General features: G+C 55.9%; 1 protein-coding gene across 2 annotated transcripts; it reads left to right on the plus strand.

Moving 5' to 3' along the window:
• Positions 1 to 897: 897 nt before the first annotated feature.
• Positions 898 to 14,101, plus strand: ANHX (anomalous homeobox). 2 transcript variants are annotated; one of them, XM_065890504.1, is made up of 9 exons: positions 898 to 1,146; positions 3,311 to 3,438; positions 5,390 to 5,513; positions 6,317 to 6,530; positions 6,952 to 7,072; positions 8,227 to 8,519; positions 11,875 to 12,022; positions 13,671 to 13,755; positions 14,015 to 14,101. In XM_065890504.1, exons 1-9 carry the CDS (start codon positions 898 to 900, stop codon positions 14,099 to 14,101), a joined length of 1,449 nt encoding a protein of 482 aa, XP_065746576.1. The 2 variants fall into 2 exon arrangements, with proteins under 2 accessions (XP_065746576.1, XP_065746577.1); XM_065890505.1 differs by lacking the exon at positions 8,227 to 8,519 and having other exon boundaries at positions 11,894 to 12,022.
• The last annotated feature ends 801 nt before the right edge of the window (positions 14,102 to 14,902 follow it).

Below are 14,902 nucleotides of genomic sequence, written 5' to 3' on the forward strand. Positions count from 1 at the left end.
GCCAGTCTGGCCAGGCCCCCGCCCTCGGGCCTTTGCAGGTTACCTCAGCTCTCAGCCTGTGCCCTCACCGGGAAGAGCGGGAAGCTTGGTGCCCGAGGCGGTGTGAGGGCAGGGAGCCCAAACTCCAGCAGGACTGTGCCGGAGGCCGGCACGTGTTCATTTCTTTGTCTGGGTGCCTTCCCTCCCTCCCTCCTTTTCTCTTTCTCTGTTTCCTTGTCTTCGTCCCTCCTTCTTTCCTTCTTCCCTTCCCTTTCTAATTTTATTAATTTTTCGGACTAGAGCAACCCTTAAATGTTTGTGGTTTTCAGATATAAAGGTTTTTTTCCCCCAAAATTAAAATAGTTAAAAGCGAATTTTGCTGGTCCCGCCTCAGCGGTCCTCTGACTCCCCTCCGAAGGAGCGCCTAGGGCGTCTGCGCAACCCCTGGCCCGCGGCTCTGCCCACCCGCTCCCAGGCCTTGCTCTCCGTCTGGCAGATGCTGGGGGGATCTGATGACCCCAGCGCAGGTGGGCCTGTCCCCCATAGACCCCGGAGAACGAAGGAGGAAATGCAGTGACAAGCGGTGTGAGAAGTGGGGGAAACAGAGAGGTGGTGCGGCGGGTGAGGGGCACGAGGGCACCAGATAGAGGTTCCAGGCCTGCGGAGTGAGAAGTCTGGCAGCGAGAGCAGCGAGCTGGGCCTTGGTGCACCCCCAGGGTCTACGCTGTTGTGGCGACTACAAGGAAAGTCTGGCGGGCCCTGACGCGCCGCCCTCTCTCACTGCTGCCGCGATACAAGTACCTGTGGCGGGAGAGGCCTCGCATTGTTGGTCTGAGGATTGATGTGCAGTCAGCCCATCAGCGCTGGTGGTGGTCCTGACTTTCGTCTTGTTTGCAGAGGAGTCCAACCCGACTCGGGATGCAGAGCTTCCTGCAGCTGCTGAGGGGAAGCGGAGGTGCTGGCCTGCCCTTGGCGGACCTGGTGACCCTCGCAGGCAGGCTGTGCCGGGAGGTCCAGGACGACCCCGCCCAGGTGCAGACCTTGGTCACGGCCGTGCTGGACAGCCAGCTCCGCCTGTACCTCTTGGACAACGCGGACGTGGCCCTGGTGTGCGCCAGCGTGCTGGCCCAGCAGGAGCAGAACCGGGCTGCCTGCCAGCTGCTAGAGGTAGGACCGGGCTGGGGCGGGGAGAGGGGCAGCATCCCACAGCAGCCTGAAGACGACAGAAGTGCCCAGGAGTCAGCAGGAGCCTGGGGAGAGCTGCTATAAGCCGAGCCAGGGCCGTCCACTCTCACTGTACTAGGTTCTAACTTGCCTGCTAACCCGAGACAGAACTGACCATCTGTCGGATCCCTCTGGTCCTGGACCAGTGGTCCTGGCTTGGAAAGTTGGCACTCCAGTTAGTGAGGCAAGCAATCAAACAGACCCAGGACCGCAGTCCCTTAGCTGCGGGTCTGCATCCGGGAACTCTGAGACCACAAGTATCTTTGTCACTCCTCCGGTGGTACTTTGAACCTCAACTCAGTTGGCATCAAACCTGAGCTGCATTGATGGGAAACTATTTTTGTCTTTATTTATTCACTTAATGTTACTGCCATACGTTTTGCTACCCAAATCCTGGTGTGTTTGCTTGCAGGATGCTTCCTGCCCTAGATCGTACTGGGATAGTGCAAATTATGTAGTATATACCTGTGTTACTTCCTAAAGTGTGAGGAATTCTGAATTCCAAAATACATCTGGATCAAAAGGTTTTAATAAGAGATTTGGGGGCCTGTGTTTCCCTTTTTCACTCCATAATACAGTCCATGCATAACTCATGCTGAGTTTACCTTCAAGATACTGAACTCTGCCCAGTTCTTTGTTTTTGCTCCCTCTCCCCCAAGCCCTGCAGCACCCTCCTGGCGCTCACGCCCCACCACCGTGTCCTCTCCTGCCCCCTCTATTAGTCTTCACGTAGCAGCCAGAGGCAGTTTTAAAACTGCAGATGGGACCACGGTACGCACCGAGGCGCGGGTCCAGAGCCTGCCATCCCGTCCTGGCTCCCGCACGGTGGCTGTGCTGGCTGCTTGCCGTTCTCCTGGAACTCCCGAGATCTTTGTCTTTTGACCTTTGTGCATGCCGTTCCCTCTGCCAGAGGCTGGACACCACTCTGTGTGGCTGGTGCCTTCCTACCTGTCTGGTTTCTGCTTTAAACGTCACCCCATCGAGCTAGGACTTAAGGGAGCCCTCATCCCCCTCTGTGGCTCCTTCCTCAGCTCACGGTTAGAAACCTGTCTATTTCTCGATCTGTGATCCGTCTCCCCTCCTGCACTGCAGGCCCCAGGAGCAGGGGCGTGTTAGTTCTGCCCATTAAAGGATCCCCAACACCCAGCATAACACCTGGAACATAAGAGGGCTCAGCCTTCCAAATGTCAGAATAAATGGGGTGAATACACAGAGTTGAAGTAGCTGCCGTGAAGGCAATCAGTGATGGAATGTGAGCGTGACATCAGTGATGGAAAACTCCCAGGATGGGAATAACTCAGGATGGTCCAGAAATGTCTCTGAGGAAGCGATGTGTTCTGAGACCTGAGAGAAAGGATGGGGCTACCACATCAAGAAAGGGCATTTCCCACCAAGGGCCACTCCTGCAGGTGGGGAGGCTCCAAGTGGGTTCCCTGTCTGACAGTTGTGCTGACGTCTGCATCCTAGCAGGAGACTGCAGGCCTCAGCCCAGCAAAATGGGCTTTTTCTGATGCTGTTGAGAGGAAGCTAAATGATTCTCAGCACCTCCCTCACCAAGATGGGCCTGAGAACACTGGGGTTAGAGGCACGAACCACATACCACAGGGGCTGTGTCCAGGGGAGGCCCACACTCAGCGTCCTTGGCCAGCTCTAAAGTCTGGTTACGTGACCAAGCCACACTGGGTTGGGGAGCTGTCACTGGCACAGACCGGGACCCCTTCATCCCCCTCAGCTCAGATTGAACTCACTGAGCCCTAGGGGCCCGCCCTGCTGGTGGGAGAGAAAGGCCTTTCACGCAGGACGGGGATCAAGCCTCAGGCCCCTCAGACCTGAGCATGTGGTTCTCAGCACGGCTCGGCCTCTTGGGTGCTATGGCCACAGCCCGGAGTTGGCCTTCCCCTTGCCTGGCCCTCACCTGGGAGGCGAGGGAGAGCTGTGCCCGCCTCCCATTCGTGGGAGGGCCTGCTGGGGGCAGGAACCCGGCCATGGGGCTCATGCCCTCGCCGTGGGGAACCAGCGAGCGGATGTTCTTAGCGGTCAGTCTGGGTCTACGGCGGGGCTCCGGGGCAGGCGAGCGTGCCGGGTCTCAGCAGGCTCTTGTCCACAGGGATGCCGGGTGCCGGGTGGCAGCCTGAAGCTGGTGCAGCTCTGGAATGACATCCACTACCGTCTGGTCATGAAGAGGCTCGGCGTGGACACGCTGACCCCGGTGCAGAAGTTCCGGTGCAGGAAGAGGTATGCACCAGCCTTTATTGGCGCTTATTCCCCGGGGCTCCCAAGGGATTTGCCCTCCAAGACCACAGAAGGACTTAGGTGAAGTAGAGGCAGGGAGATAAGAGGAAGCAGTGATAGACAGAGGGTAATAAGCTCCACAGCAGCAGGTGCCCTCCTCTCCACTGCTCGGCTGGCTGTGGGGACGCTTTCCGACCTGTGCCCACAGGGCGAGGACAGGGAGCTGTTCCCAGGACCCAGGCCGAAAGTTGTAGCTGCAGCAGGAGCCACTGCCTGTCAGTGAGGGCCCTGCAGTGAGGGAGGCGGCAGGTGGGCACCCTGACCTCGCTCGCTTCCTGCAGGATGGGTGCCCCTCAGCTCAGCTAATGCCCATGGTCAGGCTCTGCAGGTGCCTGGCCCGGATCCCAGCACGGCCCCTCAGGGCTGCAGGACCTTTAAGAGAGAGAGAAAGGTGAGGGTCTGCAAGCACCACATGAGATACACGTAGTGCTTAGAAGGCCGTCTGGTACACAGTGGCTGCTGGATGGATGTTGATAACAATTACCACCATGACCATTATCAGCACTAAGTACGCATTACGACTACTAGTTATCATCATTACCATCATCACCGTTCGTGGATGAGGACACCAAAGCACAGAAAAGTTAGTCACTTGCCTGGTTACACACTACAGAGATGCAAAGGCAGGATTCCAGCGTAGACATCGAGACTGGAGAGCCTTTGTTCTTGACCTTGGGTGTCCCCCACTGGCCAGGAGGAGCTGCAGGTCTTGCTCTGAGCTCCTGAAAGCCCAAGTGACAGGAGTTTCTGAGCCATGGGCCTGGTTGATGGAAGAAGAGATGGATTCCTTTTGGATCAGACGGAATTTTTCTCATGGTGCGCACCAGATATGCCCTCAAAGCCCAGCAGTTAGTCAGCCTTGAGGTCTTCAGGGATGCAGTCAGGTCCCTCCATGTAGGCTCTGACAGCCTGCCAGGGGGTAGCTCAGCAAAGTAAATGCCTTGGGGACCAGCATGCAGTGTTTGTGAAGAGGCCCCTGGTTGCTGCGCGTTACTAGAGGTGCTGGGGCCCTGCTGTCCTGGAGCTGCCCGCGGGTGTGGATGATGGACAGCAGACCAGGAAACAAAGCAGATCCCATAATTTAGAGCGAGGAATGCTAGACGGAACTCGTTCAGTAGAGGGCTGTGACTCACTGGCCCTCTGCTTGTGGTCGGGCTGCAGCACAGGGCTGAGCCTGGGGGAGCCTGAGCACAGGGAAGGCGTGCTCTGGGCATAAGGAGGGGGGCACTGGAGCCACAGCAGATGGTTAATGCAGGAGCAGAGGTGGGAGGTTCTTGGAGTTTCTGGGAGTGGCCATGGCTGGGGAAAGGGTTGTGTCAGGATTGACTCTAGAGGATTTAACGACAGGTTGAATGTACTGGAGAAGGTAAAGAGAAAAAACCTGGCTGCAGGGCTCTTGGCCTGATTGGCAGGGACGTGGTGGTCTCTCCCTGGGATGCACAGGATGGGCTGGGGGACGGTGTGGGGAGCGGGAGATTGAGCTCCACTGGGATGTGTGGGGTGTGTTTTCGATGTTCATGGGGGTTTGTTCAATTGGCATTTGGCTAGCAAATCTTGTATAGACCGGTGCTGTTTGCTTATATGTCACTTTTTTTCTTTTGGAAAAATTCCAGTATACACTCAGTAAAGAGGGTAGCATAACCAACCTCACTACCCTCATCCCCCAGCTTTAACAGTCATGGCCACTGGTCAGTGAGTGGTACTGGAAACCCTGGTGAAAGTGTGGGGTGTGGGCCCAGGCAACACGAGACCCCACCCTTGTTCAGGGGATGGACCCGGGGACTGCAGCACACAGTCCTGCAGGGGAGGGAGGTGGCCAGTGAAAGGACAGGAAGTCCAGGGGAGCACAGCAGGTACAACAGAAGAAGCTGGGGGTCTCACTGTTCTCATCCAGGAACCCACCGCCTGCCTCCCTCTGCCCTGACGGCCTCAAGAGCCGGAACTTCCCCAGAGAAGTTCGCCAGAAGCTGCAGGAGTTTGCTTCGGGTGTGAGCACCAACCCCAGTAAGGCCGAGCGGGTAAGAGCAGATGAGAGCGAGGCCCGGCAACCCTCCCCTTAGCCTACCCTCCCCGGTCCTTAGGGGACTCCCACCCTTAGGTGACATCACCACCCTTAGGGGATTGACCCGCATCCTCAGCCGCACCTCCCCGCCTCCCCAGTGGCCTATCTGCCAGGGCGCTGGCGCTCTCCGCCTGCCCTGGGGACGGCACTCTTTGGCTGGCAGCCGCCTGAACACGTGGCGGGGTTAGTTTCATCACGGGAGTCTTAATACCCCGTCATCCAGTGTGGCTTCAGCAGGTGCTCACTGAGCACTCACCGCGGCCGGGACTCCAGCAGGAGGGAGCAGGTGGAGGGGGCAGCAGTAAGAGCCTTGCCGCTCATAAAGCTGGCGTGCTCCCTTCTCTCCCGGTCCAATCAGCGGGGCTCTCCCAGTGATCGCCCCGCCCCTTCTCTCCGGGTCCAATCAGCGGGGCCCTCCTGGAGCTCCGTGCTGTGGCCCGTGGTGGTTCGGATCCGGCTCCTGAGGAAGGACAGGTGCTTGATCACAGGGTCGGTCGAGGCCGACGCGCTCTCGCACCGGCCCGGCGGGCGGGCGGTCAGTGGTTTGGTGGCGCCTCGGGAGGGTCCGGTTTGCAAGCCCTGCCGAGCCCTCCTGGCTGCGAGTGGCCGTCGGCCGGGCGGCGGCTTGAGGAGGAACAAGGCCAGAGGCCGCGGCGCCGGCCCGCATGATGCCCCGGCCGCCCTGTGTCCCGGCCCGCTGGTGTCCCGGCCCCGCGTCTCAGGAGCGGGCTGGGCAAGCGGCGTGTTGTTTCGGCGCAGGAGGACCTGGCCTCGGAGACGCGCTTGACCACGGAGCAGATCTACAACTGGTTCGCCAATTACCGGCGGCGCCAGAGGGCCCTTGTGCAGCGTGCGGCGCCAGCCCGGGACTCGGCGGAGGACCGCACCGCGAGGGAGGCCGGCCCGATCCCCCCGCAGCCCACAGGCCAGCCCCACCTTGGCTCTGGGTGCGTGGACAGGCCTCAGTGGTTGGGTGAGTGGCCCCTCTCCCAAAACCTGTGTCTAGGGCCAGGCCGAGGTAGGGTCACTGGTTACAGGACAGGGTCCTCTCCACCAGCCCCTGCCTGCACGTTCGGTACTTCACCCTGTGGGAAGCAAGATCGCTGAAGCTGAGGGTCAGGTTGGACTCAGGATGGGCCCAGGTGGGGCTGCAGCAGCGTTTTGCGTTGAGAGGTTACTTTGCGGCCAGGGCCAGGAGTCAGTGGGAAGGGAGCCAAGCACTAGAATTTAGGGTGCTCCGGGTTCCTAATTATGGGTGTTGATTCAGACCAAAGACAGATCAGGGGACAAACAAAGAATACTGGGCAGCCAGCATGGCTGTTCTTAACCTGCTGGGAAGGAAGCTGGGACCCTGAGGATCACCCAGCTTCCCCTTCTGTCTGATCGGCTTTTAGCAGGACCTGAGGAAAGTGGGTCTGTACAGACCCAGGAGACCACCCAAGGGCCGTGGGAGCCACTGGTCCTGGCCCCAGACTTCTCTGGAGACGAGACCATGCCAAAGTCACTGGCTCCCAGGTACTGCCACCCACGTGGGCCCATGGGACCATTCCCTGTTCAATTCCCCATCTTCAGTGGGAGACCAGGCCTGGAGTGGGCGTAGGAATGCCTGCCGGGCACTGGGACCTGCTCAGTGATGGCGGAGGGCAGATTCAGCTGAGACCCCAGGTACAGGGGAGCCACTGGCAAGGAGCCCACGTCATGGACTCCAAACTTGTTCCCTGGAGCCGGACTCACAGCCTGACTTCATGTAAATTTTGGTGAATGGGGAAAACAGAAAGAAAAACATGCAGACCTATCTCCTAAAGGCAAACCCACTGTCCTCATGGTCTGCTTCTCTCTAGCATTTGGTATGGTTGGTATATCATTAGGTTAGTAACAGCCAACATTTCTTGAGTTCCTGCTACAGACCAGGCCCTGCCTAACCTCTTTCCCTCACCCTGTTGCCCCTGTGGTGCCACACAAACTGCTGTGAGGAAAGTGTCTGCCGCAGCGGGACTGAGTCTGAGTGTGGGACCAGGTCCACGTCTGCGTAAACATCAAGCTGTGCCCACTTTTTCCATTTACACTTGTGTTTTAAGCATCTCTCATGACACTACCTGGGCTGGCACCTCACGTCCAGGCTGGCACTACCCAGGTGTGTGGCCTTAGGCAGGTTCCCGTGACCTCTCAGTGTCTGCTTTTTCTCACCTGTGAAATGGGGATAGTGATGGACCCTGCCACGCATGTCATTACACAGATTACAGGGGCGGGGGGTTGTTAACAGAAGCCCAGGAGCACCGTCTGAGACACAGGGAGCATTTGGGGAATATTTTAATTCTTTAAATTGATAACTGCTGCCTAGCACTCCTTTAAGATCCACCTTCATTTAATCTTTCACCTATTAGGTTCTTGCTAATCATTTTCAGCCTTCAATATTGTGGAGCAATGTTCCATTGAAGGCCCTTGTAAATAAACTGCTAACGTATCTTAGGTTTCCAGGGCTAGTATTTTTTGTGTCTCTGGAACCCTTGCAGCCCCAGGGAGAACTGTGGAGGCAGCGTGATTGGGGTGGACCCCACAGCCATCTGTGGCTGCGTTGAGTCCGGAGCCCAGATTCCCAAACTGGGCTGGAATCTCCTCCCAGGCCCCACTACCCCAGCCTGAGGGATGGTGTTCACTTTGCTCCCCAGGTCTCTGCAGGGTGGTGAGATGTACCAGGAGGGGCCTAGCCACGATCCTGCCACTCTTCCTCCCGTCTTCCCTGGCTCTGGTTTCTGCCCTCTGGCTGCTGGCAGCGACATGCTGGACCCCTCTCTGGGTGCCCCCGAGTCGTGGCTGACGTCTCTTGCACTGGAATCCTCCAAGGAAGTTTCCTTCCAGACTAGGCCACTGATCCACAGTCACGGGCTGGACCTCACGATGCGACCTGCAGATGCTCCTCTGGCTGTGTCCATCACCGCCCTTGGTGAGGCCAGCCGCACAGGTGGGTCTACGCTAGACAGACCATGTGTTTCTACATCAGATGCTTCAACTGCTTGTATGTTACTTGACGGGGAAGAATTTTGAGGGGCCAGGACTTTCTGCTTGAATCTCTCATATTTGATTAGACCCCAAACCAGTGCAGTTGGAACAGGCTTTTCCCACCAACAGCCTGGATAGTTTTCATTTTATTTTTGTTTTCAAAATAAAATGTGCACGTGACTAAAAAAATAAGATGGTGAGGAAAGAGTTAAAATGAAATGAAATGACTGCCACCCCTGTACTCCAGTCCCTGTAACTAACCAGTCAGCAGCTGCTACAACGGAGGAGGGCTGAGCTGTTCAGACCTCTAGCTCTCTCTTCCTAGTTTTTTCCTTAGTTGTAACTGTCGCTATAAATACCTTTAAAGAATACGTATTCAGGTATATATTTCGTGCACCAAACACGATAGCATCTTGTGACATCCCAGCTTCCAAGGAGGATGTTGGCACTGAACTCAGCCTGTCACCTGAATTTCTTAGTCTTCTGTGGTTCCATACAGGTCGTCTTGTAGTTTGTCATTGCCTCCCTTTTTTCTTACATTGTCTGCTTTATCACATCCCTAACTTCTTGCAGTGTCTTAAGCAGCCCCTTTGAAGACTTGTTGCCAGGGCCTCCTTCCTGCTCCCAGTCTGGTGTGGAGCCGTCATCCCAGGAGCACCTTTAACTGCTTCCCTGGGTTTGCTTCAGCGTTTCCTTAATTGCAAGTCTTGTTCTTTCTTTCTTGACTCTTGTTATGTTAGAGAATGTCTTTAATTAACTCTGTAAGAAAGGGTGCCTTCAAGGTAGTGTCTGTTTCCTTGCATCTTCTGAAATTGTCTTTAATCCGCCCTCAAGTTTGATTAACGACTTGTCAGGGACAGAATTCTGAGTTTAAAATACTTTTTACCTTAGAAATTTGAAAGCAACATAGCATCCAATTATAGCATCCAATGTTGTCATTTTAAGTTAGATGTCATTCTGATGTTCACATATTTTTCCTTTATTGGAGCTTTTTATTTTTGAAGTCTTGGTGTTCTGAAATTTCACAGTGATGGTCCCAGGTGTGAGTCTTTTGAATTCACTTTGTTGTTAAGCTTTTCAATTTAAAGAACCAGAGAACAAGGTATTCTTTAAGCTCTGGGCACTTTTTGTGATTTTCTTTGATAGTTTCCTCCTTCCAGTTCTCTCTTTAGAGCACAAATGTTATTTGGATGTTGGAAATCCTGGACCAATCTCCCAAAATGCTTACCTTTTTTAAAAAATTTCTTTTTTTATTGTATGTGCTTTTGTCTTAAACTTTGTCTTCTGATATTTTGACAATTATACATTTTAAGAGAACTCCAACCTCTCTTTTCTTTTTTTTAAAAATTTATTTATTTATTTATTTGGCTGTGCCGTGTCTTAGTTGCGGCACGTGGGGTCTCTAGTTGTCGCGTACAGGCTCTTAGTTGAGGCATGAGGGATCTAGTTCCCTGACCAGGGATTGAACCTGGGCCCCCCGTATTGGGAGCATGGAGTCTTAATCACTGGACCACCAGGGAAGTTCCCCAAGCTCTCTTTTCTTATTTCTGATTTTCCTTTCTTCATAGATCATGTTACTTGTTTTTGTTTTTTTAATAAGTTTTTAAAAATAAATTTATTTATTTAGTTTTGGCTGTGTTGGGTCTTCGTTGCTGCACACGGGCTTTATCTAGTTGTGGCGAGCGGGGGCTACTCTTCGTTGTGGTGTGCGGGCTTCTCATTGAGGTTGCAGAGCATCTGCTCTCGGTGCATGGGCTTCAGTAGTTGTGGCTCGCAGGCTCTAGAGCACAGGCTCAGTAGTTGTGGTGCACGGGCTTAGTTGCTCTGTGGCATGTGGGATCTTCCGGGACCAGGGCTCGAACCTGTGTCCCCTGCATTGGCAGGTGGATTCTTAACCACTGCACCACCAGGGAAGCCCCGATTGCATTACTTTTTATAGATGCAGTATCTTATATTTCTCAGAGTATCCTAGTTAGTAGTTTCAGAAAATGTGCTTTCTTGCCTGAAGGGGGGAATGTTGGGGTTGTGGATTCAGGCCCTTCCTTGAACAGAGGAGGAAGAGGTGCCCCAAAGAGGAAGAGCCTGGAGACTCATTTCTCCGAGGCAGCTTTTCCATCTGATCGAATTGGTCTTTGATTTCAGAGACCTTTCCCTGTCCATGTTTACTAACAAGGCTGGAGTTGGGATGGGCAGTGGCCAGCCTCATACTGGGAGGAGGGAAGCTGGTCTTTACACCATGTCCAGCCTATGTGAGGGGTGTGTTCTCTGGGAATTGGAGAGCTCCCTGCTGGTTGCCTGAGCACCTTGCTTTCCCTCCCTCCCTGCAAACCTCTCAGGGTCCTTGGCCCCTGCTTATGCCCCAGCTTCCCTTCAGACAGCCCCCACCATGGGATCAGACCTGTGCCCTGCATCTGTAGAACATGGACATCTCTCACCTGCCAATTACCCTTCCCATGACACTCCCTTTGTTCTAGGCTTCGGGCTTTTTATTTCTGTTTTTCTTGGAGGAAGAAGATAAAACACACTGATCTATTCTGTGTAAACTGGAAATGTTCAAATTAGCAGTTAACCATATTTCCTGGACCTCAGACTATCTGTAAAGTTCTGCAGGAAAGGGGAAACAGCAGAAGGCGGAGGGGGAGTCATGCACCAAATGGTTAGGAAGGTCTCGGCTCTGGCAGACAGGAGGGAGGACTGTTGTTTGGGGTCTGAGATCGGGGATGCATGCTAGTTTTACCACCCAGATAGACTTAGGGCAGCAATGGACCTTCCTTCTTAGCTCACTTTGCTCCTAAACGTCTGTCGACCCAGAATTGATCACGTCCACAGGGGCTTGCCTTTTAGGGTGAAAGACAGACACGCTGAGAGATTTTCTACAATATTTTAAGTAGAGAGAAAAGGCAAGGTAAGGTAGTAACACCTGGCACTGCAGTGAAATCATGGTGAAACCCAAGGTGAAAGGGGAGGGCAATGGCCGTGGGCTGGGCCAGCCTGTGGTGAACGGGGGACACCGCGGGGTCTCTCCTCAGACAGCCGTGGTGGGCGTAGGGCGGACTGGGGTGCTGAGTCTCTTTGTTTGGCACTGGGGCTGGCATGAGATCTAGAAAGACAAAGAGAAATTTGAGGTCAGCAAAACTTGACCTTGTTTTGGTCTTTGGGAGCCTGCAGAGGCCACTGAGGTCAGCAGTGGTGGCTGTTCTTCCCTCCGCGCGGGAGCCGAGGCTGGGGGCTGCCTCTCCACGGAGGCCTGTGTTGTGCTGCATGTAGACTGTGCTCCCTTCCCCCAGCACTGGGTTGTGGGATTGCTTCCCGTGCAGGATTCGCTGACCCTCCCAGCAGCAACGCCCGGAGCACATACCTGGAAGAGGGTCCAGGTACCAGCGGTGGCCAAGTGGAGCCACAGGCGAGCGGCTTCCTGGTGCCCCGGCTTCCACTGCAGGGTCCTGAGTTCACCCTCACCCAGAGGTAAGCTGCAGAGCCACAGGGCTCAGGTGACGCTTCCTACGGGCCGTGGGCAGGGTGCCTGGTGCACAGACTCATCATCACCAACGGTGCAGAGTGCGTCCTTTCCTTGTGGATTTCTGGAAACCTCAACAGTCCCCCATCCTACATCTACCGAAAGAAGGTGGTAGTCTCTCCCTCAGACAAGCATTGGAGCAGATACGGGCGTCCGTTCTGTGGGTGGTGCTTAGGCCTTCACGCGTCCCCAGAGCTCTCCCTGGGCCCCAGCAGCCTCTTTCAGGCATTTTCTTTTCCCCAAAGACTTTTAGCTTCTGGACAGCATCAAGATCCTGATTGTATATTCCAAATTGGAGTTTTAAAGGGGCTTGGGACAGCCGTGGCAGCGTCCAGAGGCTTCACAGGAGGCGATGTCGGGCCAGGGGTCCTCCGGTGGAGAGGGAATCTACGATGGGGACCGCAGGACAGGGTCCCCAGGGTTCGGGGTCTCCCAAGTCTGGGAGCAGAAGGCCAGGTGCCCAGCGAGGGAAGAATTACTGGGGGACATGGGAGAGAAGGGGAGGAGCCTCCCAAGTCAGAGGCTCTGCTTGTGGAAACAGCCAGATGGTGGGAAAATCCAGACCATGCTGATGGACTCACTTTTCCATTTATGACCGGGAGCCACACAGAGCAGCCACAGGGCCCCTCATGGCCTGCTGGGCCTCCCCACTGGCTGTATCACCCTTGGACTCCAGTGCCCCAGCTCATCCTTGCTCTGATCTGGTGACCTTGATTCCTTGTTTAAAAACTGCTTCATTGGAGTAAAGCAACATGTTTAGACGGTGCACAGGACAGTTTTCCGAGCGTGACTTACGTATCTCCTGCAAACCATAGCTGTGCTGCTAGTCATGGGTCGCAGGGCTGCTCCCACCCCTGCCACCCCAGGACGAGGGCCTGCTTTCTTTAGCTGCGTTTTCTAGCGTCCATATAAGTGAACTCATACAGTGTGGACTCTTTTTTGGGGTATGGCTTCTTCCACTCAGCTTGACTCCTTTGAGACCTGCCCCTGCTGCCGTGTGTGTCCGCACCCCTTCCTCTTCATGGCTGAGGCTGAGCCCTTGGTGTGGATTGTCGCCATCTGTTGGCGGGCCTCTGGGAGCTCCTGGTTTGGGGCTGCTGTGCACATTCCCGACGCGTGGTGGCCTGCGTGTTTGCCCTCGTGGCTCTGGGGGGAGTGCACGTGGCAGTGGGCTGAGCAGATCGCAGGGTGAGTGTGGTCTGACTTTGAGGGACCGCGTGATATTGTCCCGAGCGGCTGCATCCGCGTCCCCTGCCGCCACCCCGGATTTGGTCCTGAGGACCTCTGGGCTCCGTCACACCTCAGGCCTGTTCCTTTTCTCCCTTCACGCCTCTGCTTACCACCCCGCCCTCTGTGAGCCTGTGCTGATGTGCTCTCTGACTACCTGAGCCACCTGCTCAAGGTGTCACACAGGCCCCTCCAGCACCCTGCACACCTGAGGGCCCTGCAGGAGGAGGCCGTTCCCAAAAGAGAGTCCAGCTCCAGGAGGGGCTTCTGATGGGCAGAAAGCTCTCAGGGTGTGGCGCTCACAGTAAACAGCGTGAGCCTCAGACAGGGCCTGGAAAAGGGCCTGTCCTGATACTGTCCCTTTTCCAGCCCCCCGGAGCTGGCCCCGGCCCCACCTGCCTTCCCTGGCCCCGTGCCGGCCATGGACCTGGGCCAGCCTATGCCCTCCAGCCAGGTGAGGCCTTCCTATGAGGTACCGTGGGTTTCCCTCCTAACTCCTGGGTCCTCAGCTTGGGACTTTGGAGTGAATAAAATGGACAGAGTTGAACATGGGGCAGGGATTCCTCGAGGCTGGACTTCGGTGGAATGAGAACTGGAGGCAGGTGGCATGGGGTGGAGTCCAGAGGGGCGGGTCCCAGGGTCAGGGTGACCCGGGTGGGAAGGCAGAGCCCACAGAGGGCACCTCCATGTGTGATGCTGTGTTGGCATTCCAGGTGCAGTGGCCCGATGGCCAGACCTCCAGCGACGCCTTCTGGGGAGCCAGGATGCTCCTTGAGCTTTCAGGGGGCAGCCTGGGCTGAGCTGCCCCTCGGGAGCCTGGCCAGCGCTCCAGGGGAGCAAGTGTGGACAGCTGGTAACACAAAGAAGGAGGTCCCCAGAGTTCCCTGGGGGTTCTGCTGAGAAGCACTGAGGGCTGCCATGTTTGAATAGTTTGGTTGGCAACTCCCTATACTGCAAGAAGCATCTGAGAAACATTTGTGAAGTCAGAAGTCCAGGGTGGGTCTGTTCTACTCAGGCAGCAGCAGCATGCAGTCAAGCTCCTGGGCAGGCAGGCCCCTCTCCAGAGAGGAGGGTGTGGCACTGCAGCTACCCTCCTGCCCAGCCCCGTGGTGAGTGCGGCCCACAGGCAGGAGAGTGCTGGGTGGGGCACGGTGCCTTCCCCTCGCCGTTGTGATCCGTTGTGTTTGCCGACCAAGTGTTCTGTTCAATTAAAGTTTAATGTTCTGATGCCCCCCTCCCCCATTCACTTAACTGTCCCGGACACCTGCCCCGCCAGGCCTGGCCCCCATTGCACAGCGCGAGGGCACTACTCCACGCATCAGGACCTGGTGAGGGAGGTTCGGACCCTTTCCACCAGCTCCGTGTTACAAGCAGCGTCCCGTGGGCATCTCTGCGCTCTGCCCCTTGCCTGGTCATTTTGCCCCGGGAACGAGGAATTGCCCCCAAGGTGGAAGCGGTGTGCTGAGCCCACAGGCCAGGGGCTGAGCTTTGGCGCCGGGACTGTCCTCCCCGGGGATGGGCCCTTGACCCTCACCTCCCCATCCTGTTGGTCAACAGAAGTGGTCCAGTGGGGAGCAAAGGCAGGTTTGTGCCCTCGGGGC

The sequence above is a fragment of the Phocoena phocoena genome, chromosome 13, assembly GCF_963924675.1.
Source record: "Phocoena phocoena chromosome 13, mPhoPho1.1, whole genome shotgun sequence".
Taxonomy (NCBI): Eukaryota; Metazoa; Chordata; class Mammalia; order Artiodactyla; family Phocoenidae; genus Phocoena; species Phocoena phocoena.

Coding starts and splice junctions, on each gene's coding strand:
- ANHX (XM_065890504.1), top strand. CDS start 898: ATGCAGAGCTTCCTGCAGCTGCTGAGGGGAAGCGGAGGTGCTGGCCTG. Junction 3,439..5,389: donor AAGTTCCGGTGCAGGAAGAG/GTATGCACCAGC, acceptor GTTCTCATCCAG/GAACCCACCGCCTGCCTCCC. Junction 13,756..14,014: donor AGCCTATGCCCTCCAGCCAG/GTGAGGCCTTCC, acceptor TTGGCATTCCAG/GTGCAGTGGCCCGATGGCCA.